General features: G+C 38.2%; 2 protein-coding genes across 2 annotated transcripts; one reads left to right on the top strand and one right to left on the bottom strand.

Moving 5' to 3' along the window:
* The first annotated feature begins 357 nt into the window (after nucleotides 1–357).
* LOC149043002 (uncharacterized) lies at nucleotides 358–1,786 on the top strand. The gene is made up of 2 exons (XM_089211930.1): nucleotides 358–882; nucleotides 1,219–1,786. Exons 1-2 carry the CDS (start codon nucleotides 358–360, stop codon nucleotides 1,738–1,740), a joined length of 1,047 nt encoding a protein of 348 aa, XP_089068056.1. The 3' UTR covers nucleotides 1,741–1,786.
* Nucleotides 1,787–10,166: 8,380 nt separating this feature from the next.
* Nucleotides 10,167–21,542, bottom strand: LOC149043001 (uncharacterized). The gene is made up of 8 exons (XM_089211775.1): nucleotides 21,256–21,542; nucleotides 20,800–20,914; nucleotides 13,780–13,902; nucleotides 13,250–13,372; nucleotides 12,915–13,037; nucleotides 12,292–12,322; nucleotides 11,684–11,810; nucleotides 10,167–11,323 (listed from the first exon to the last, which is right to left on the bottom strand). The coding sequence occupies exons 1-8, from the start codon at nucleotides 21,397–21,399 to the stop codon at nucleotides 10,802–10,804; spliced, it is 1,308 nt and encodes a 435-aa protein (XP_089067901.1). The 5' UTR covers nucleotides 21,400–21,542; the 3' UTR covers nucleotides 10,167–10,801.
* Nucleotides 21,543–22,295: the final 753 nt, after the last annotated feature.

The raw sequence follows: 22,295 nt of genomic DNA, 5'->3' as shown, positions 1-22,295 counted from the left end.
CGCCTTCGCCACAAACATACTTGTTTTTAAAGTTGTGACATTCTTATCAATAACAGCTAATTAGCGCACAGCGCGAGGTAGGTGTGATTTTTTTTCTTTTGTTATACTTGTGACTTTTTCTGAACAATAAAAGTTTATTGGTGCTACGCGCAAGGAAGGTGTGATTTTTTTTACTCATTGTTCTTGCTTGTAAGTGCTAAATATGTTAACAAACATCATTAGCATTAACCAATGAGGTGATAGAATTTCGCGGTACACTGATCCACGGTTGTGTATAAAAGGGATCCTTTATTGATAGCATTCATTCAGCATTTAGCTACGATTACGATCACCATTCGAGAACGAGTTTAATCCACGATGTCTTCCAAGTGTATCTCTTGTAAGAAACTTATCCGAGCGCGTCAACAAGGACTTCAATGCGACGGCTGCAACAGGTGGCAACATCGCGTCACTGGAATCAGCTTAGCTGATTATCGTGAAGCCGTCCAGACTGATTCACCTATCGACTGGCGCTGCGCAGAGTGTATGTCAGAGTCCCTCCTTCCCGTGGCGGAAAGCACTCCTGTGGACTTCGTCGCCAACTCCGTCCTCGAGTCAGACATCGACGAGCCTACTGCTGACGAGCCAGTTCCGGATTCCGTGGCCGCTGATTCTTCCGATTCTGAGTCAGTTCGAGATTCAGCCGTGCTCGACGAGTCTTCCATCATCGATCCGCCAGCCCTCGTAGAAGAGCATGACGCTCCCACCGCCGTGACCTTCGAGTTGATTCCTGACGCCACGTCAAAAGGCAGACCAAAACTTGTCGACAGCAGGGGCTACAGCTACAACATCAGGCGAAGGCGACCAAATGCTGTTGACTGGCAGTGTACTATTAGACGAAAGGTAAATATTGTTAGTAGATAAAAGCAAAAAAAAAAACATAACCAAAGTTTTAATCATTTCGTCATCTGATAATTGGAAAACACATTTAAGCGACATGTTACTAGTTTAGCGATTTTGAAAATTCCGTATTTTGCGATTTCCAATTCAAAACATTAAATTCGGATAAGAACATTAATTTGCTAAAATCATATATGCCCTTCAACTTATACAACTTCTATGGGATTAAAATAAGTTAAAACTTAAAATGTTTTGGAATGTCATGATGTTTTAATAACACACAACACAACACACTGTAACGCACACTTGCTTATATTTTGTTTAATTTTTCTTTGCTAGGTTCAGGCGCCTGGGCTGACAAACAGTTATTACAACGACAGAGGCACCTACACTTACATCCGTAAGATGATGGCACTTCCGTTCCTGCCCGAGGGAGAGATCCTGACCGAGTTTCAGCGTCTTCAACGCCAGGCAGAGTCCTCGACCTTAGCAGAGTTCGCCGAGTATGTCAACAGTACCTGGATCAGCAACGCGACATGGAGCCCTGCCGACTGGAAAGTCTTCAAACAAGCAGAACGAACGAACAACGACCTCGAAGGCTGGCACCACGGGATCAACCGTCGAGCGGCTGGCAAGTCACAACTCCCACTTTACATCCTGATCAAGCTGCTACACCAGGAGGCCCAGCTGACAGCTATCCAGATCCGTTTGATATCAGAGAAAAAACTACGAAGGATCCAGCGCCGCAAATACAGAGACCTGCAGGCAAAAATCTTCGATCTCTGGGAGCAATATGACAACAACGAGAGGTCCGCCAGACAGCTACTGAAAGCCTGTTCTTTCCTGAACGGTCCTGTTTAAAGAGCAGCAGACACCACAACCATCACAAACAAAAGGCTCCTTTAGGAGCCACCAAATAAAATAAAAGAAATGACCAACAATGAATATGATTTATAAATATTGCTTTCAAAGAACCGCCATTTTTAAAAGTTGTCAAATCCAGCCGTGAGTGAGACTGGGTTCGACTCCGGTTAAAAATGGCGAGTCTTTAGTCGCGTTACAATACTCTTTCTTTTCTTTTCCCTTATCCTTCTGTCTTTTATCAACCTTCCACGTTAGTTTTCTTCATGGAGCGAAGTAACTTATGTATGGAGCGAAGTAACTTATTTGATGGAGCGAACTAACTTTCGAGTGGAGCGATCTGACTTCGGTATGGAGCGATCTGACTTGGAGCGATCTAACCATGGAGCGATCTAACCGTAAACCAGATGCCTAGCGTGTAGCTGGTGTTCGTACAGCTTTGATTGTTGGGCGCTCCGGCGACACAATAGCGTCCATCTTTTTTCACTGGCTTCTTCTTTTCCGCCATGTCGTTAAGTGAGAGTACAATAACTTGACGTCACAGCCTCAGCTCACGTGACTTTTTGGCCGCGCGGTCGAGGAGACAAATTTCAGGCCGCGTTCGCGCGAAGTTCGCTTAAAAGCATTTTTGTCAAATTTTAACTCTCAAACCGTTTATCTTATATATCTAGTTACTTACAAACAGTAAAAAAAATTTCGTGTCATATACACTTTAAGTCAGAAAATCGTAGACAACTGACGGAAATATCGAGGAAAGATGCGTACTATGCATAGAGCTGGCTTTGGTGTTAGCATTTCTCTTGGCTGAGAATGAAAATCGACAACTGGAAGATTTGTCACTAGCTGATTTTGGCCGTTTACCTGAAAGACTTCTTCTGTCGTTAGGGACGAAGTCAATAAATAAGAATTTTGTAAATTGAAAATTACAACCATCGTTGGTTTTGTCATCATGATTCAACGCATTTTTCCATCCTTAGAATTACCGCCAACACACTCTACGATTGTTATTCCGGGATTGTCGATTCATTTATTTTCATTCATTAATGAAGTCGGCTTTCCTTCTCAGTAATAGGCTATTGCGTTTATGTGATAAACAAAATAATATATGGTTACTTGTAGATAAGGAATTTCTCTTCTCATGTTCAACTCGACATGTCACTCGTTCGCTGCGCTCACTCATGAGCTATTGAGTTAAACACTCGAAGAGAAATTCCATATCTACGCGCGCCCATGTATTATTCTCTATTTATCATTCAACTGCACTGGGAACAAATAACGCGCGAATCGAGCACAGTATTTGGACAATTGGTTATTTTGTGCTGTTAAAAAAAACTTTTTAAACGGTCGGCTACACGTGCTGCGCCTCTCTATCTACTTCGCTTTTCCCGCCTTGTAAGAGATGCAAGTGAAATATAGTAGTTGGATAATAAATTGCTTATTAAACGTTTTGGTGTGCAATATCGCTGAGCATTTTTACACGTTTTATTTCAGTTGATTTGGCCGGCGGTCACAGCACAACTCGTAAAATTCACAGCTATACTATACACCAAAACGTTCAGTAAAAAATATATTTATTGTACAGCATATGAACAGTAGTGAATTCGGCATCCGACGGCTTCATTAAACCGGCTGTAAATTAGACCCTGTCCCCACTAATGCGTTTTCGAGATGCTCCATTTTCGTTTTATCAAAAACGCGTCGTTTTCTTTGCGTCCACGCCAGCGTTTTCATAGGACTCTCCCTCCGTCTGATCGCTTGACCTCCCCTATGTTTGGACAAAAACTTTTCTCCCTTTATCCATTCTTGTTTCTGAGAGATCATTAACGCCACTTGATAATTTTATAACGGAAATCTCGCTTTCGTAATTAGTGGAAATGTTCGATCAATGTCTTCCTTTTTTGACGAAACCTCCCCGCTCCTTATAATTTTTTTCTGAAAGATTATTTACGTGACTTAATAATTTTGTATCCCAAATCTCGCTGTTGTAATTGATGGAAATTCTCCATCAATATCTTCCAGCGCTATAACTGATATTTTAGCGATTAAACTTCTGATCAGCTTTTCTTTGTCAGTCATATCAGGTCTTCTAATGTTAATATATTGGACGGATTTCTTTTTCAAATATACACGAGGCTCGGATTACTTTGTGAAATAATATGTATTGTTCTTCTTGTAACCCGGTTAAAGTTCTCTCATTGATTTGAGTTCAGTTGTACCCTAGTCGTAGCTGTTACGAGAAATGATTGACTGATTTGAGTTCAGTTACACGCTTGTCGTAGCTGTTACGAGAAATGATTGACTGATTTGAGTTCAGTTACACGCTTGTCGTAGCTGTTACGAGAAATGGTTGACTGATTTGACTTCAGTTACACGCTTGTCGTACCTGTTACGAGAAATGATTGACTGATTTGAGTTCAATTACACGCTTGTCGTAGCTGTTACGAGAAATGATTGACTGATTTGAGTTCAGTTACACGCTTGTTGTAGCTGTTACGAGAAATGATTGACTGATTTGTGTTCAATTACACGCTTGTCGTAGCTGTTACGAGAAATAATTGACTGATTTGAGTTCAGTTACAGCTTTTCGTAGCTGTTACAAGAAATGAATGACTGATTTGATTTCAGTTACACGCTTGTCGTAGCTGTTACGAGAAATGATTGACTGATTTGAGTTCAGTTACACGCTTGTCGTAGCTGTTACGAGAAATGGTTGACTGATTTGAGTTCAGTTACACGCTTGTCGTAGCTGTTACGAGAAATGATTGACTGATTTGAGTTCAATTACACGCTCGTCGTAGCTGTTACGAGAAATGATTGACTGATTTGAGTTCAGTTACACGCTTGTCGTAGCTGTTACGAGAAATGATTGACTGATTTGAGTTCAGTTACACGCTTGTCGTAGCTGTTACGAGAAATAATTGACTGATTTGAGTTCAATTACACGCTTGTCGTAGCTGTTACGAGAAATGATTGACTGATTTGAGTTCAGTTACACGCTTGTTGTAGCTGTTACTAGAAATGATTGACTGATTTGTGTTCAATTACACGCTTCTCGTAGCTGTTGCGAGAAATGATTGACTGATTTGAGTTCAGTTACACGCTTGTTGTAGCTGTTACGAGAAATGATTGACTGATTTGTGTTCAATTACACGCTTGTCGTAGCTGTTACGAGAAATGATTGACTGATTTGAGTTCAATTACATGCTTGTTGTAGCTGTTACGAGAAATAATTGACTGATTTGAGTTCAGTTACAGCTTTTCGTAGCTGTTACAAGAAATGAATGACTGATTTGATTTCAGTTACACGCTTGTCGTAGCTGTTACGAGAAATGATTGACTGATTTGAGTTCAATTTCACGCTTGTCGTAGCTGTTACGAGAAATGATTAACTGATTTGAGTTCAATTACACGCTTGTCGTAGCTGTTACGAGAAATGATTGACTGATTTGAGTTCAATTACACGCTTGTCGTAGCTGTTACGAGAAATGATTGACTGATTTAAGTTCAATTTCACGCTTGTCGTAGCTGTTACGAGAAATGATTGACTGATTTGAGTTCAATTACACGCTTGTCGTAGCTGTTACGAGAAATGATTGACTGATTTGAGTTCAATTACACGCTTGTCGTAGCTGTTACGAGAAATGATTGACTGATTTGAGTTCAATTACCCGCTTGTCGTAGCTGTTACGAGAAATGATTGACTGATTTGTGTTCAATTACACGCTTGTCGTAGCTGTTACGAGAAATGATTGACTGATTTGAGTTCAGTTACACGCTTGACGTAGCTGTTACGAGAAATGATTGACTGATTTGAGTTCAATTACACGCTTGTCGTAGCTGTTACGAGAAATGATTGACTGATTTGAGTTCAGTTACACGCTTGACGTACTAGCTGTTACGAGAAATGGTTGACTGATTTGAGTTCAGTTACACGCTTGTCGTAGCTGTTACGAGAAATGATTGCCTGATTTGATTTCAGTTACACGCTTGTCGTAGCTGTTACGAGAAATAATTGACCGATTTGAGTTCAATTACACGCTTGTCGTAGCTGTTACGAGAAATGATTGACTGATTTGAGTTCAGTTACACGCTTGTCGTAGCTGTTACAAGAAATGATTGACTGATTTGAGTTCAGTTACACGCTAGTCGTAGCTGTTACAAGAAATGATTGACTGACTTGAATTCAGTTACACGCTAGTCGTAGCTGTTACAAGAAATGATAGCCTGCAGAGCAGGCGTAATTTAGGTTAGCGAGTGCTAAGACGAATATTATGGCCGCCATCTTTGATTTTCATGGTAGCGGAAGGCTGGGGAGAGGAAAAATTTAATTTATAATTGAAGATTTAATTTATACCAAGGGGGCGGTCGACGGTCAAAAATAAGGAGAGGGGTGGGGGTAGGGGTAGGGGAGTGAAGATTAGACTGCCTGGAATTCAGCCTAAGTGAACCAGAAAGGATAGACAACACTTCCCTATATTTACCATTAATGAAAAGCTAAGTTAGTGTAACGATAGGATTTTTAGTTATCGAGTTCTTTCATGCTTGCGCTTAAAAAAAAATACAATATTCAACGTAGAAAGCTTAGTTCGGCAAAGCGTAAACGCTACCAGTTCTCCTTTAGCCACCCGTAGACAGTTGTTATTAGTGTTAAACTGTAACAGCCACCTGTCATGTCCTTTTGTGTAATTGTTATCCACCGGAACTCTTCCAAAGTAATTAATGTTGTAAAAGGCGAAATTCCTGCTTAGCCAATAGTGTAGTAGATTATATGATCCTTTAGATTATTCATGGCATTACGTTATCTATGTGCGTTAAGCTTAAATAGGACTGTTTTGTAAAGCTTAAAGGAGAGTAGAAAGAAAAAAAAAGAAAAAAAATGAGGAGAAGAACGGGGTCGAACCAGCCCTGGCCAGGTCCGTTCTGGTCAAAATTGTAGTGGAGCTTGCAGAATAAATCTACGTTGGAGCCAACCCTGTTGTTGTTAGTCATTCTCTCAAAGATAGTCAGCAGCCGTAATAGATTCCGGTTCTTTCCCGCAGCCAGCGAGTGCCCCCAAGGAAAGCCTTTACCCAGAAAGAGTTTTTAAGAGTTGTCCCCGTCCGTCCGTTCATTTGTGAAGGCAAAACCCTGTTTTCACATTAGTATGTTATATATCCCAGAAGTGCTCAGACATTATGCTGAATGCCAGGACTTCAGCCTGGGTGAACCAGAAAGGATAGACAACAATATCCTATATTTACCACAAATGAAAAACTAAAACCCCATTTACACCACTGATTGTAACCTGTTTACACGGGTAACAATCAGGTTAGGCTTATGATTGAAAAGAGCTCAAGGGCCTGGTAATTTGTACACTGTTTACACTACTGATTCTCGGTGACCGGACCGGGTTTTTATTTGAGCCTTCGGTATCTTTCCTTATCGCTCAGTGGTAAATACACAAAAGGGTGCGCGAAGGAAAGAAACATGGCTTACATTATGGCTGCCACTCTTTTACCATTTCCTTTTATGAGGAAAGTGACTCCCTCTTCAGGGGAAAACTCTGCAGAAATATTGAACCGCTTTAAAAGAAAACGGAGAAGAAATGAGCCAATGCACTATCGAGAGAACCATATGGCAGCTTCCTAGAACAGGTGTTTGGTTTCAGCTTGTATTGAAAGAATTTTCAGACCAAGAATGGTACGAAAACTTTCGCTTGTCCAGGGCAACATTTCAATTTTTATTGAAGAACTTAATCCAGAACTGAAATCGCAAGATACAAAGATGAGAAAAGCTGTTGAGGTGGAATAGAAAGTGGGTCTGTTCTTGTACTTCATTACTTCAACTGCAAGTTACAGAACACTTTCTGACCTGTTTGGTTTATCCAGGGGCTTTGTTTACATTTGTATCCGCAAGGTAGCCGCTGCAGTGGTGAGAAAACTTAAGCCAAAGTATCTGTCCATTGCTAAAGGAGATGAACTCGCTCTTGTGATAGCTAATTGTAAGGAGAAATGGGGTTTCCCATGTGTGCTGGAGCAATCGATGGCACACATATACCAATTTCAACACCATAGCAAAATCATGCAAGTTACAACAACAGGAAATGGTACCACAGTATTGTAATGCAAGCTCTTGCAGACAGTAATTACCTATTCCGCGATATTTTTGTAGGGTGGCCAGGAAGTGTATGTGACGCAAGGGTCTTGTCTAACTCACAACTGTACGCTCTGGGTTGTAGAGGGAGGTTATTTCCACCTGATATGAAAGAAGAAATTATGGGGAAGGAAATTCATCCTGTTATCTTACCAGTTCCAGCCTACCCCATGTTAAATTGGCTACTTAAAGGTTAGCCAGAGAATGTTAACTCCCCCATTAATTCTTGCTACAAACATTTTGAAAACTATGAAATTAAGGAGCTGTATTTACCTCTTCGTCTCAGCTTCTGAGGATTCACGGAGACTCACACACACTGTTTCAAATGACTTCTCCATTTTTGTTTTCATGGAACTTTTTGGCGTGGCACCTGTGATGTACTTAGATCTCTTCCTTTCAGAAACACTATTATCAGTGTCTGAGACTACATCACTTTCTTTCTTAGAATTCAGTTCTGAGCCATTTTCTGAGGTTTCTGTTCCTAGCAATAAATATAATTATAACAGTATATAACAGTAAATGAGTATGTTGCAGTTAATTTTTGTTTCCAGTTAAATTTTATTTTTTCCTTATTTAAAACTCATTATCATACATCACATACCTAAAAACAACGGAAAAATGAAATTTAACTGAAACAAAAAAGTAACTCCAACATATACATGCACCACACAGTCTGAAAACCTCTAGTAACTCTCCTTCCCATCCTCATTATTTTTCTTCAACTGGCAGGTTATCTAGTAAAGATACACGGATTATATTCATTTGGTGTATGATTTGAAAACTAACAGAAATAAAATGAAATTCATAAATTTAAACTTGTTCTGATTGATAATCTAAAAACACAACAGCAACCTTCCTTTGTCAGCCAGTGCTTCCAAGCCCATCTGACTGGAGGTGGCGGAAGCTCAACGACTCATGGTCACCATTCTGAACAGCTCTACAGCAAGCAAAGGAATCTTGTCACGGACTCATTCGATGCGGATACAGAGCCTCATGTAGAGGACGATGCAAGTGCTTAAAGGCTAATTTGGCATGTAACGGTTTGTGAAACTGTGGCGGCAAGTTCTAACAGCCACAAATATTTACAACGGTGTCACTAACGATTAGAGTAGATCGACTAAGAATTAGGCATTACATCAATCGTTTGTCAAATTTTTGTTAAATAGGGGAACATTTTAGGATTTTACCTAAAGGGCCGTTCAGAGAAGTGTAGCAGAACAATTCATCACAGGCATCCCAAATCTGTTAACCAAAAATTATTTATAATAGCTCGTTAATTTACTAAAGTAACGGAAGAGAATGTCAAATCAAGCAAAGACATGAGCTTTATGTTTCTAAGATAACCAAGTTTTACCAATAGTGATCCAGAAAATAATATAGACAGGTATATTAAACGTTTGACCACAGGGTACCCAAACATTATGATAAATATCAAAGAGGATAGTACCGTAATGGCATAAGATGAATACGAATGGATAGAAAATGACTTGATGGTTATGTTTGAAGACTTTTGTCGCAAATTTCTTTAAGCAAAGTCGTTTATTAAGGGAATTTTTTTTATTCTTAGCCTCGTTAGCGAATTTCTGACATGCGTGGTTCTCGTCACCGAAAGATAATTTGGATTGGCCCTCTGTCAGAAAATATTAGTCTTGGGGTCATAAGTGTTGTGGCAAAGTTTCATGCTTTTATCATTAATTTGAACAATTCAGTGTTTTTTTTGGTCGATAACAGCTGGACTACACGAGGAGGCACAAGCCTATTTTTTGCTACCCACGGTATTCCTTAGTTGCTGCCAAAATAATTTCCGTTACCAACACAGAGTAAAAGCTATAGAATGTTCAAGATCATCTAGAACCCAGCGTTTGCTTTAGGACTGCCCATACTGCACATCATTTCCTCTTCAGGTCTTTTTTACTCGTGCGTTCGTTCGTACTTGATCAACTAATAGCTTCTCGAGTTTCCTGTAGACATATTTAAAATTCCTAATCAAATTCACAATATCTCTGACTAGGAGCGTCATCTAGTTTTTGTGTTTTGCTTAAATAAATATATTTGTAGAGTGATAATTATTTTTGTATTTTACCTGTACACCTCCGTGGCCAACTCTTTTCATTACGATTTTTGACATGTTCATGCTACTAGAATTGTTTTTTGGCTGAAAACATTTTGATGCATCTGATACCCAGAAAGTTCGGCCAGAAATTGTACTCGCCGTGGCATATTTTTTTCCAACATCTTGGGGCTTTCAGTTCTAGGACCAATCACAGCGAAAAAATCATACGATACTTTAAAGATTTCGGGAACAATAAAGTTTAATGAAACTGTGAATTAACTACTACGCTCTAACTATTTTTAGCAAATTACGCTAAAAAAACGGGCACTACGTGTACTAAAACATCAACCTGTAACCGATAGAATCCGTGTCTATTTTAAGGTTTTCTACTCTTTAACCAGCTACAAAAGTACACAAGATCAATCAGTTCAGTATTCAAAGAGGTGGAATTTAACTGTTCCATGCTCTAAGAGCAAGATATTGTCACTGCTAGAAAATTTTGAGCTCGATGATCCATCAATGCCGATGAATATTCGAATCGTTTTAGTCATTTCTAGTCTAAAACAAGTTTTGAGGTGAACAAGAACGATGGCTTTCGAGGGACCTAACACTGCTGTTTCTGTTGCATAAAAGCCAAGTGGCAATTAATCACAATTCGTCTTTTTTTTCGGGAGTATTTTAAAACTTTGTTTGATATTGCTGAGCTTGTTAATATTTCATTAGAAAACGACTTAAATATCCTTGTATTTTGAAGTATAAGAGATTTGGGGATATCTATCTTTTTCACGACCGTTTGCCTGGACTGTTTTGTCAGAATAAGATATCTCCAAGGTGAAATAAGCGTGGTTTACGGAGTTAACACAACAAAGTGTAGTTTTATTGCACCAATATGTACTCCCTAGCTTTGATACTCTTGTGTCCATTATCTGAACTTCCTTGGCGTGCCTTGTTTCCACAAGATTGTGTGCCTCCTGGATGACTTCCCGCACCAAATCCAATCAAAGAGTTGCACGAGTTGCAGTTTTTCTGGTCATTGCTAACAATACCAATTCTGACTTTAGAACGATCACTTTTACCACTAAAGGCATTGAATCCTTCCTTGTTACAGTTGTGCTGTAAAAAGGCGTTCCCGCCAATCAACTTTTTCCACTCGTCACGACCCAGCGATGTGTTTCGGTATTGGCCATCAGCAATTATCGAGTGCAGAGAGTCAGCCAGCCTGTTGATAACAATAAATCTGAGCTGTTGCTTGATCTTCATTCCAAGACAGATCTTGGAGAAGGATGTGTTCCAGTAGGTGGGCAGCTTTGATTCTTGTTCGTCAAACCCAGTCTCTCCACCGAGAGGGTTGAATTCATCGTAATTACTCCAATGACTTGCATTATAATGGAAGGTGGTCTGAAATAGAGAAGCAATTAATTTTTTTAATTTTTTTTCTCCGAATTGATGGGTTCTCTGCTGTCGACGTCCTGTAGTGTATCTGCTTTTAACCGAATTATGATTTCGATGGTTTATATTTCTTATCTAGCTGTTACATGATACCAGAGACAAATATGTGAAGATAATTAAGACATTCTTTTTCAGTCACTACACACAACAAGTCTTGTAATTTACGTTGAACAAAGTCTGTTCTTCGTGCTTTGCCTTCTCGATGAAAAATAAAAGGCATACATATGTAACACGCAGGTTTTTAACTAGCAACGTTTTGAAAGAGAGCTGGTTTATACACGAGATAAATTATTTAATAAAAGTATGCACCTTTCTGCCGTCAATCTTCATGACTGGCGTCCATCCTCCATCTCCACACCCGAAATTTCCCATGTGACAAAAAACGGACAATGGTTGGGAATCAACAAGAAGGGTAACCACACCACTCACATTGGATCTTTTAAATCAATGAAAAAAAAAAGAAATACAACAAGTAACGAAAACAATGAGGGTGAAATAAGACGAGCTTATAAAAATAATTATCATAGCTACAACGGTGGCAATGAAAATGACAATAGGAAAGATACTGCGTGATAATAATAATAATGATGCTTCAACAAATAAGCAAATGAAAAGTTGATCCTTCAGACGTCGATATCTGCGGAAGAAAAACAACAGCCTTCATAACAACAATGCTCGGTTATTTGTCCTGGAATGAAACAGGTTTTCGAGTGCAAAAGATATTTTTCACCTCTTCCCTGAGGAGAGTAATGCACTCCACTTAAACGAATCAAGGTTTAAAGGAGGACTTTCTCCGCATTTGGAATGTGGCTTGAAAATTGGGGTATATTTGGTGACGTGATGGGCTTAAACTAATTGCCGGCAAGTGGAATGTTTGATGTACTCTGAAAATAATATCGAATATCAATCTTACTTACAAGTAATGAATTTCTTTACACGAGGAAACTCCTGCAAGAAGTTTAAAAATACCTTTTATGAGAAGAAATTGTGAACTTGTTCTAGGTACATCTTAATCCATCATTGGGAAACTGCAGACTGCAGTCTGACTGATTGGCAGAAAAATTTTATTATTTTCCAAGAACTGCTTTTTGGCTGGAAAGAGTTCTCAGTTTTCATTCACTTTACTTGGCAGCATGTATGTTTTCTTCAAATACATCATGGATAAGAAACAGCGTCGGGAGAGGATCGATTGTTGTTACCAATTAGTGGATAAGGCTGAGTATGATATCTTCAATTATCAAACCCATGATCTGAGTTGTCTTTTGAAGTCAAAGGACGAGGGAGATCACGCAGACACAGACACAAGGTTTAATGAATCGTGATTTCATGCGAAAACCGAATTCAATAATTTTCTCATTACAAGGATTTTTAAAAAATCTGCTTTTGCAAACGTTTTAAAACACTACACGGAAGAGGGACTTAGAAACTTGTAAGGGTTATAAGGCTCAGTAGAAGAGCAGTAGTATCGCCATTGTATCAAAATTCGTAGTTAGACTTTTCACCAGCTGATTTTCCTCTATATTTCGACTCCAGTGTTTACCTTTACATTCTCGTCCATTTCCAGTGAATCCAGGTTTACATGTACAGTTGTAAGACCCTTTGATATTGGTGCAAAGCCCATAAGAGCCGCATTTGTGTGGCCCACGAACACATTCGTCGATGTCTGAACAAAAAATACACGAATAAATAAAAACAAATTATCACATAGAAAAAAGAACACAGAAGCACCAACAACTGTAAAACCAACAATAATTAGGTAAGCCTCCTTTACATACTGTTCTTAATATCACGGTAAACGTAGTTTTTGTTTTATCAGAAAGTTCGAAATTAGAAAATCCGCCTCCTTTGCTCAATATTCTCAAAAGTAACACATACCCTCGCATTCTCTTCCACTCCCAGTGAATCCAGGTTTACATGTACAGTTGTAAGACCCTTTGGTATTGTTGCAATAGGCATCAGGGCTGCAAGAGTGTGACCCTCCGACACACTCATCGATGTCTTTAGATATAAAGCCGACAAAAAAATTGACAAAAATGTATAAAAGATTTAAAAGGTCAGCAGTATTACTTGATATTCGTATTTGAATTGCACAGCATTAATATTTGTTGTTGAGAACATCAAATAGGTTTCTGTAGCCATACGACAGTCTGTCCGGCAACAAAGGATGAATGAAACCAACAAACGATGATGAGCAAATTGATTTCAATTGATGCAAAAACACTTTGGTGATCAAGAAGAAAATTTTTCAATGTGGTTTCGCTCATATATCTCTGCCCGCGTTCAGTTTCACTATACGTTTTCTTGCTGAGAGGATCGAGATGTAAGTTACTATCCCTTTGTGGATAATTTGCAAATATAAACTTAATTTTTTTCATCACATAATTGTTAATAGATCAAACAACTACCTTTACATTCTCGTCCATTTCCCGTGAATCCATGTTTGCATGTGCAATTGTATGACTCTTTGGTATCGTTACAAAACGCATTAGAGCTGCATTTGTGTAGCCCACGAACACATTCGTTGATGTCTGAACAAAAAAAAAAATACACAAATAAATGGGTAGGCCTCCTTCAAATACTTTTCTTATTAGGGTAAACGTAGTTTTTGTTTTCTCGTGATCGCTACACATCATTTTTGCTTTTTACAGACTGAAAAAAATGTATTCAAAATGAATCGATCAACAGCCACCTCGTAAGTCACAAGCAGTACTTATGAACCGCGAAACAGTCATATATTCCCTCTTTTTAATTCGGAAAGTTCTACTTTTTTCTTGTGATTCATGTATTTTACTATTGTTTCTGTCCACTTTCAGTGCAGCTCAGAAGAAGATATGTGAAGACGAATAAGGAGAAGGGAGATGTCGAGAAGAAAAGAGAAAAAACCAAAAATTCGCCATCGCGTTGTGTTGGTGAAGAAACTGCGACATAGGCCTGTTGTCTTTCGGTTCTTACTGACTAGTAAGAGAGCTTTAAGCTACATGAGGAAAGAAGAAGCTCTTTTATTCTTCGAGAACCAATTAACAAGGAACGCGGTAAAGTTTTTCCTTGTTGTTAAACTGAAGGCCTCAAGTTATCATCATTGGAGTTGTGTTTACCTCTTTTGCAAATTGGACCCTCAAATCCAGCGGTACAAAGACACCGATAACCTTTCTTAGTAAATCCGCTTTGGCAAGTAGCATTGTTCTTACAAGGATTTTGAACACAATTGCTCTGACAAAAAAAAAAATTGTTGTCATTGTCATTATCATTATCATCATTATAATCATTTTCAACATCCAATAATCAACTGCACCGCTAGGATCATCAATATCGCCATCGTTATCCTTGTCATCATAGTTGTCCTTCTATTTCTATATTTTTCCAAAAACTTTGAAATGCTTTGTCTTTGAAGAGATTTTGGTGAAGAGCACAGACACAGTATTACCGCTAATGTCTTGAAAGAGTGAAAACAACACAAGTTCGTAATTTAAGGTCAACATGAGACTAAGAGGTTTGAAAAGAAAAACAAAATAAACCAATCTGAATCTTAAATTGAAAGTTATATTTACCTCAGCTGCGCGATAAGAACACATCTCTTGGTCTATCAACCTTTCTTCGTGTCCTTCATGAGTAGCATTGTTCAGTTCACATTTATAGTTTCCATTTCCATCTGGCCGTGTATAAAGATTAATGCTGACGCAATTGGGCTCCAAATAACACAGGTTTTCACAGAACCTGGAAACTGTTATTTCTACGGTGCGAATTGTGTGGTTTACGAGGCGTTTCCCTTCAAATGCTTTCTCAGGCCCAAACTCCAAATTGCGACACTGGTCTGCGATACAGACGTCTTTCAAGTGGAAATAATAAATACATTAAACGAAACATTGTTGCTCTTGATGATGTTAAGAATTATGGAAAATGTGGTTAGTGACATTTCATTATCAGTTGTGTTAGACTTGAATGTTTTCCTTCGTCTATTTTTTCTATTTTGTAGAAAGTGTTTAAAAGGAAAGAGATATACAAACCCTCGACAGTGTCTCTGGTTTACATAACTTTCTCCCAAGTCTCTCAAATTTTAACATTTCTTCAGTAAATATACGTGTATAAAGCTAATTTCTGACCTAATGACGAATTCTTCCAATTTGAATATAACGTTTCCCAAAAAGTAATGATGACTTAAACCAAAGAAAACGTGAATTGGATATGAGTCATACTGAAACTAACCTTGTGACCTGACAGCCTTGGGTATCATAAAGCAGAGCTCCAATAAAAGAAGGGAGACAGAAGCAGAATACATGATACGGAACACGATTAGAAAAGGCCTGGCCCTTAAAACGTATGCCTGAAACAGTAGAAATTTGGCTGTCACCGGTAAAACTATTAGCTGTCAAACTGTTTCGTATGTCAATTTTTCTTAGTTTATACACGTACAAATATTTGCTTAGAATGCTGCTCGGTTCAGCAATAATTTGCCTGTCAATTGCCATAATAAAGTTTTGTCACATTATTCTGTGATCTGACATGCTATCATAAAAATTGATAAATAACAGATATAATTATGCAGCCGTGTTACACGTCAGCCAATTCACTTCCACGACACTTTTCATATCCATACTGTCGTATGGTCGTCAGTAAACGGTAAATGAAATTTCCTAAATGATACGCACACTGATGTTCAAACCGTTTGTGCTGAATTAAGATAAAATGGACCTGAAAGAATTTTTTTTAACGAGGTGGTCTCAAAAAAAATTATGAGGCATAGGTTACCCGACTTTCCCACAATTTTGTATTCAAAACAAAATCGAGCAGACGTTTAGACCGGAAAAGCTTGCAAGATTTCTGTATCACAATATAATTGACTAAATTGATTCTTCGTTGAAAATCTGCGTGTTAAAGAAATGGAGAGATGTAAACCTAACTTGTGAAAATGAAGAATTTATTTGATGACCTCCTAATTTTTCACTTCTACACATACACAACAGCTGGCATTTTGAATCTTTGTTAAATTATCATACAACAATTGTTTATTTTGGTGCTGGTAAGAACTTCCTGTGTGTCATTATATTCATTCTCCATAATTTTCAGCTACTGTTTAACAAACAGAGAAGCCTTGACTACGCTCTGTTTTATTATTAAGCGTGCAGGAAGCGGCTAGAGCATGGAAAAAGTGTAGGGAGAAACACGAGATGTAGATGTCCCAGTTCTTGAGACTTAAGCCGCTTCTTAAGTGCTTTACAACAGAACAGAGCTGGTCAAGGCTTCTCTATTTATTTTATGATAAAGAATCCGCTTAATTCCCCACGTATTACAATTAGTCAAAACAAAGTTTATCTCAAAAGCGAACAACAGTGTCGTCAGCATGCTCTCTACTCTCATTAAGCACGCTACAATAAGCCAATCAGTTAGCCGCAAATTAATGCAGCCGTTGGGCGTAGAACTGACAGGTGTTAACCGTCAGTTGTTAACAAAGCTAACTGAAAAAGTTCGATGTTTTAGACTTGACGGAAAGAAATTAAATGGTAGCCTTAACAAAGCAAAAATTTTTACCTTTACTTATAAAATCCATCAGCCCACTGAGACTTACTAGTAAACAGTTATATGTTATCGCGGAAATTAAAAATATCTTACCCGAAAAAACAGTTGTTCCCGAGTTATAATATGGAAATCAAAGGGAGATTGGAAGACGTTATCGATGATTTACGGGAGAAACTATGGTGGTCATCCGTTAAGAGTGGGAACTCCAGGCATATAAGACTGGAGTCAATTTCTAGTTCTTACTCTTACATGTACAGCATTTCCACTCATTCGTGCGTCGAACTATTTGATATTCTGCTGAACTTGTTTTGACTAGCTTGTTTTAAATGCAAACAATAATATCTTAAACGACTTTGAATATATGAAAATCATTATTGTGTAGTTACAGTAAAGAGAAACTATTCCACGTGTTGCCAAATGCGCCTATTTTAGTAAATTAAATAGAGGGTGTGGATGGGGTTAACCGACTAGCGACAAAGGGCGTAAAAAATTACTGACTACCGACGAAACGGGGAAAAAAATTACCGACTAGCGACATAGAAATTCTAACCGACAACCGACATGGTCAGACGTGATAGGGATGTTTGTATCAGAAAGAACAGCATTTTGATGATTTCTAGCTCAGAAAATCCTTCTTCACCCGACGTAACCACATTAATTCCAAATTTAGCCGAATTATAGAATTTCTTGTCTTCAAATTACTTTAAATCCACGGGATCCTTCTTTTCGGTGAGCAGCGTGGGCTCATTTCTAGAACAGCGGCTCGTAATTGGGCTGACAAGACGCCCTGCTGTCTCATTTCAAGAACAGCGGATCACAATCGAGCCAACGAGACGCCCTGCTGTTGTCTTTCTATTGCTCGTTGTTTGTTCATGCGGTCGGGTCATGACTGGGATTGCTAAAGTCATCGTGAGTTTTTTCGAAAAGGTGAAGAAGTCGCCATCGAACGTCATCGAAGAAGCTCATAGAGGAGTATCTGAACTAAAAAAACATTTTACGGAGTTTTTAGGACTAAAGGAGCAGGCACATCACTATGGAATTGGCGGATTTTCGTTAAAGTTATTTCGCCTGGCGAAATCGCCTGCGGGCAAATGCGAAAATTTTGCAATTGTGACGGATGGGCAATGGCAGCTTGAACTTCCAAATTTAATATCGGATGAAAGTAGCAGTGAGCTCAACGATAAGTGTGGAACGCGTGCAGCGGAGTTTGATGAATCACTTTAGTTCTGTAGTTAAATATTAAGCTCAAATATTAATGTGGTTAAACTCTGGTTCCACCGTTTTTTGTTTGTTGTTTTGTGGAGTGGAATGTTTTTTTTTTCTTTTTCACCGTCCATTTGAATGCGAAAATTGAGAAGAAAAATCTCTACAAAGAAGTAGCGAGTAAATCAGTTTATAAGCTTCTTTCTGATTAATTGGTGAATGAACAACAGTGTAGCTTAACATATTAAAGACCCCGTTTATTTATACACGCCCTTAAATTTATTCGTTTCTGAAAACCAGACGTTCAAATAATATTCAATTCTCTCCTCGAGGGAAGCTACGCACGAGAGATTTCGCTCGATGTGCACGTTTTATACATCTTGACGAGCATTTGCTGATAAGAACTGTGTAAGTTTCTCAAAAGCCTACTAAAGAGAAAACTTAAAACACACGGTATTTAATACTTTAGTACACATTATCCAAGAGGTCACAAACTGGACCGGAAAGCCAGTAGTGTTGCTGAAGGCGCCGGCTACATCTGATAAAAGCAAGCAGAAGTCAATGAACGACACTGAGAAGAAAGGTGACGAGTCAAAAGTGAGAAGGAAACGGAAATCACGAGAAGAAGCCAAAGAAGATGAAAATTTGGCAAAGAGGATCATGACTGAAGGAGGTGACATCGAGAGAAACGAAAGGCAACAAGGAGACCTTCAAAAGTTTCAGGATGGTAGGGCTGAATTAGCACTTGTAGTTCGTTTACCTGATTTTCAAAAGTCATAAACTTCGCTACTTTGGAAATTCTGCGGTATTCCTTGTTTATAAACACTGCCTTGTTTATACAACGAAAAACGCTCACTTGGTGCGTTCGCTATGTAAAGATAGTTTCTTTTAAATTCCGGCTAAAAACTGTATTATTATCACTTTGATGGGCATTGTGGCGCATTTTGCGTGCTAAAATAAAGAATTTGCCGAGCTAAAATGTATTTTTAAAAATAAACCAAGACAACCAATGTTCGCGCCGTCTTCTTGTAGCGTTGGTAAAAGAAACCGTGGAGCTATTTTTAAAGCCCAAATCATGGCTGAAAACACAGAAAACAAAAAAAAATTTGTAAATGAAGATTTTAGGTATATGAAGGTTTGCACTGCGGTGGAGAGATGAAATTAGGAGATCCTCGCAGCTAAGAACACTACTGAAACGAGTAGTTGTGAATAGGACCTGAAAAAAAAATTTTGGCCCGTACGGGATTTGAGCCCATGACCTCTGCCATACCGGTGCAGCGCTCTACCAATTGAGCTAACAAGCCAACTAGGAGCTGGTCAATGAATTGGGTACAAATAAACATCCAAGTGAATGAAGATTTTAGGCATATGAAAATTTCACATATTTGCACTGCGGTGGAGAGATGAAATTAGGAGATCCTCGCAGCTAAGAACACTACTGAAACGAGTAGTTGTGAATAGGACCTGAAAAAAATTTTTCAGGTCCTATTCACAACTACTCGTTTCAGTAGTGTTCTTAGCTGCGAGGATCTCCTAATTTCAAATTTGTAAATTCTCAATCTTCTCAGGTAGGGAAGAAGATCTTAAAAAGTTAGATGCTGATTCCATGGCCGATAGCGAAGTGCATGTAAGTTTTGCGGATTCAAGAAAAACAAACTCTGTTTAACCAATTATGCCAAACTGTCAGTCTTGCAATTGCACAATTACTTTCAATACTTACAAATAAGTTAATCCATTTTTTCTTTCACGTCTTTTACGATTCTTCACAACACACATAGGGGAAGATCTTGTAATTTTTAGCCAGCTTTGGTATCAACCAAAGCTGGCTAGCTTTTAGCGTTGGTATTTTCATTGTGCGAAAATAAGAGCCCGGCATTCAAGTTATAAACGCTCGCTGTCAAGTTTTTTTTTTTTTTTTTCAGTTTTTTTTTTCTCAATACCCTCCAAAGTTATAATGATAGTAATAGAGTTTATGGGTTTCTCTTTGTAGGGACAGGGCAAAACCTAGGGACAATTCAAAAGAAACTGAAGGATCGGATTTTTTTTTTCAGCTCTGAAGGATTTGAATGGCAGTGTTGCACTAAGCGAAGTGCAAATCAAGTGTGGCATGTGTTCAAAAAGCTATGCTTGTCGTCACACAGACAGGACATTTAATGGAAAAGTCAGCTACTTCAAAGCGAGTAAGTAATGATCACTTATCTTTACATATTTTATCAGACTTATGATAAATTAGCGTTCGTGACAGTCTTGCCTGTTAAGTCCTTTAACTATTTTAATATATATTTTGTATTTTTATTCACACTTGAAAATGACCTCATAGAGGTCGAAACGTGACTTTTTAGCGTTAATTTTTATAAAATTTATGAAATTACTCATCCAGAATTGACGAAAAGTAGCTAAACTTAGAGAGATAAGAGATGAATAATCATCATCAAAGAATTACAATGGGAGCACTTATTGAAAAACGTCAACGAGACGACTTTTTTAATACTGAAAGGTTAAAAGCGGCTGGAAACCGAGAAAGGGATGCTTAGAGCATGGAAATTCGTGATATCTAAACTAAATACTTAAATAATTACAGACCACTTCGACAAGTGTCTAAGCACAAAGAACAAGAATGATGCCACTCTTAAGAGTCAAGGTTTTTCAAGTTTTTCCTTGTTGTTAAACTGAAGGCATCAAGTTATCAACAATGGAGTTGTGTTTACCTCTTTCGCAAATTGGACCCTCAAATCCAGCGGTACAAAGACACCGATAACCTTTCTTAGTAAATCCGCTTTGGCAAGTAGCATTGTTCTTACAAGGATTTTGAACACAATTGCTCTGACAGAAAAAAAACAAACCGTTGTCATTGTCATTATCATTATCATCATTATAATCATTTTCAACATCCAATAATCAACTGCACCGCTAAGATCATCAATATCGCCATCGTTATCCTTGTCATCATAGTTGTCCTTCTATTTCTATATTTTTCCAAAAACTTTGAAATGCTTTGTCTTTGAAGAGATTTTGGTGAAGAGCACAGACACAGTATTACCGCTAATGTCTTGAAAGAGTGAAAACAACTCAAGTTCGTAATTTAAGGTCAACATGAGACTAAGAGGTTTGAAAAGAAAAACAAAATAAACCAATCTGAATCTTAAATTGAAAGTTATATTTACCTCAGCTGCGTGATAAGAATACATCTCTTGGTCTATCAACCTTTCTTCGTGTCCTTCATGAGTAGCATTGTTCAGTTCACATTTATAGTTTCCATTTCCATCTGCCCGTGTATAAAGATTAATGCTGACGCAGTCGGGCTCCATATAACACAAGTTTTCACAAAACCTGGAAACTGTTATTTCTACGGTGCGAATTGTGTGGTTTACGAGGCGTTTCCCTTCAAATGCTTTCTCAGGCCCAAACTCCAAATTGCGACACTGGTCTGCGATGCAGACGTCTTTGAAATGGAAATAATAAATATATTAAACGTAACATTGTTGCTTTTGATGATGTTAAGAATTATGGAAAATGTGGTAAGTGACATTTCATTATCAGTTGTGTTAGACTTGAATTTTTTTTTTTCGTCTATTTTATTTCTATTTTGTAGAAAGTGTTTAAAAGGAAAGAGATATACAAACCCTCGACAGTGTCTCGGGTTTGCATAACTTTCTCCTAAGTCTCCCAAATTTTAACATTACTTCGGCAAATATACGTGTATAAAGCTAATTTTCTGACCTAATGACGAATTCTTCTAATTTGAATATAACGTTTCCCGAAAAGTAACGATGACTCAAACCAAAGAAAAGATGAATTGGATATGAATCATACTGAAACTAACCTTGTGATCTGACAGCATTGCGTGTCACAAAGCAGAGTTCCAATAAAAGAAGGAAGACAGAAACAGAATACATGATACGGAACACGATTAGAAAAGGCCTGGCCCTTAAAACGTATGCCTGAAACAGTAGAAATTTGGCTGTCGCCGGTAAAACTATTAGCTGTCAAACTGTTTCGTATGTCAACTGTTCTGTCTTAGTTTATACACGTACAAATATTTGCTTAGAATGCTGCTCGGTTCAGCAATAATTTGCCTGTCAATTGCCATAATAAAGTTTTGTCACATTATTCTGTGATCTGACATGCTATCATAAAAACTGATAAATAACAGTTATAATTATGCAGCCGTGTTACACGTCAGCCAATTCACTTCCACGACACT

The sequence above is a fragment of the Pocillopora damicornis genome, chromosome 7 (genome assembly GCF_964200805.1).
Source record: "Pocillopora damicornis chromosome 7, jaPocDami1.2, whole genome shotgun sequence".
NCBI classification, from domain to species: Eukaryota; Metazoa; Cnidaria; class Anthozoa; order Scleractinia; family Pocilloporidae; genus Pocillopora; species Pocillopora damicornis.
The sequence above is the reverse complement of the archived record's forward strand: the minus strand, read 5'-3'. Positions and strand labels throughout refer to the sequence as shown.

Bases quoted from the DNA above. Each gene is read 5' to 3' on its own strand.
- LOC149043002 (XM_089211930.1), top strand. From the start codon at position 358: ATGTCTTCCAAGTGTATCTCTTGTAAGAAACTTATCCGAGCGCGTCAA. The intron at 883-1,218 runs GTAAATATTGTT...TTTCTTTGCTAG, and splicing joins AGTGTACTATTAGACGAAAG to GTTCAGGCGCCTGGGCTGAC.
- LOC149043001 (XM_089211775.1), bottom strand. From the start codon at position 21,399: ATGGAGCCCGACTGCGTCAGCATTAATCTTTATACACGGGCAGATGGA. The intron at 13,373-13,779 runs GTAGTTGTTTGA...TTATATCTAAAG, and splicing joins AAATGGACGAGAATGTAAAG to ACATCGATGAGTGTGTCGGA. The intron at 12,323-12,914 runs GTAAACACTGGA...AACTTCTTGCAG, and splicing joins AAATGGACGAGAATGTAAAG to GAGTTTCCTCGTGTAAAGAA.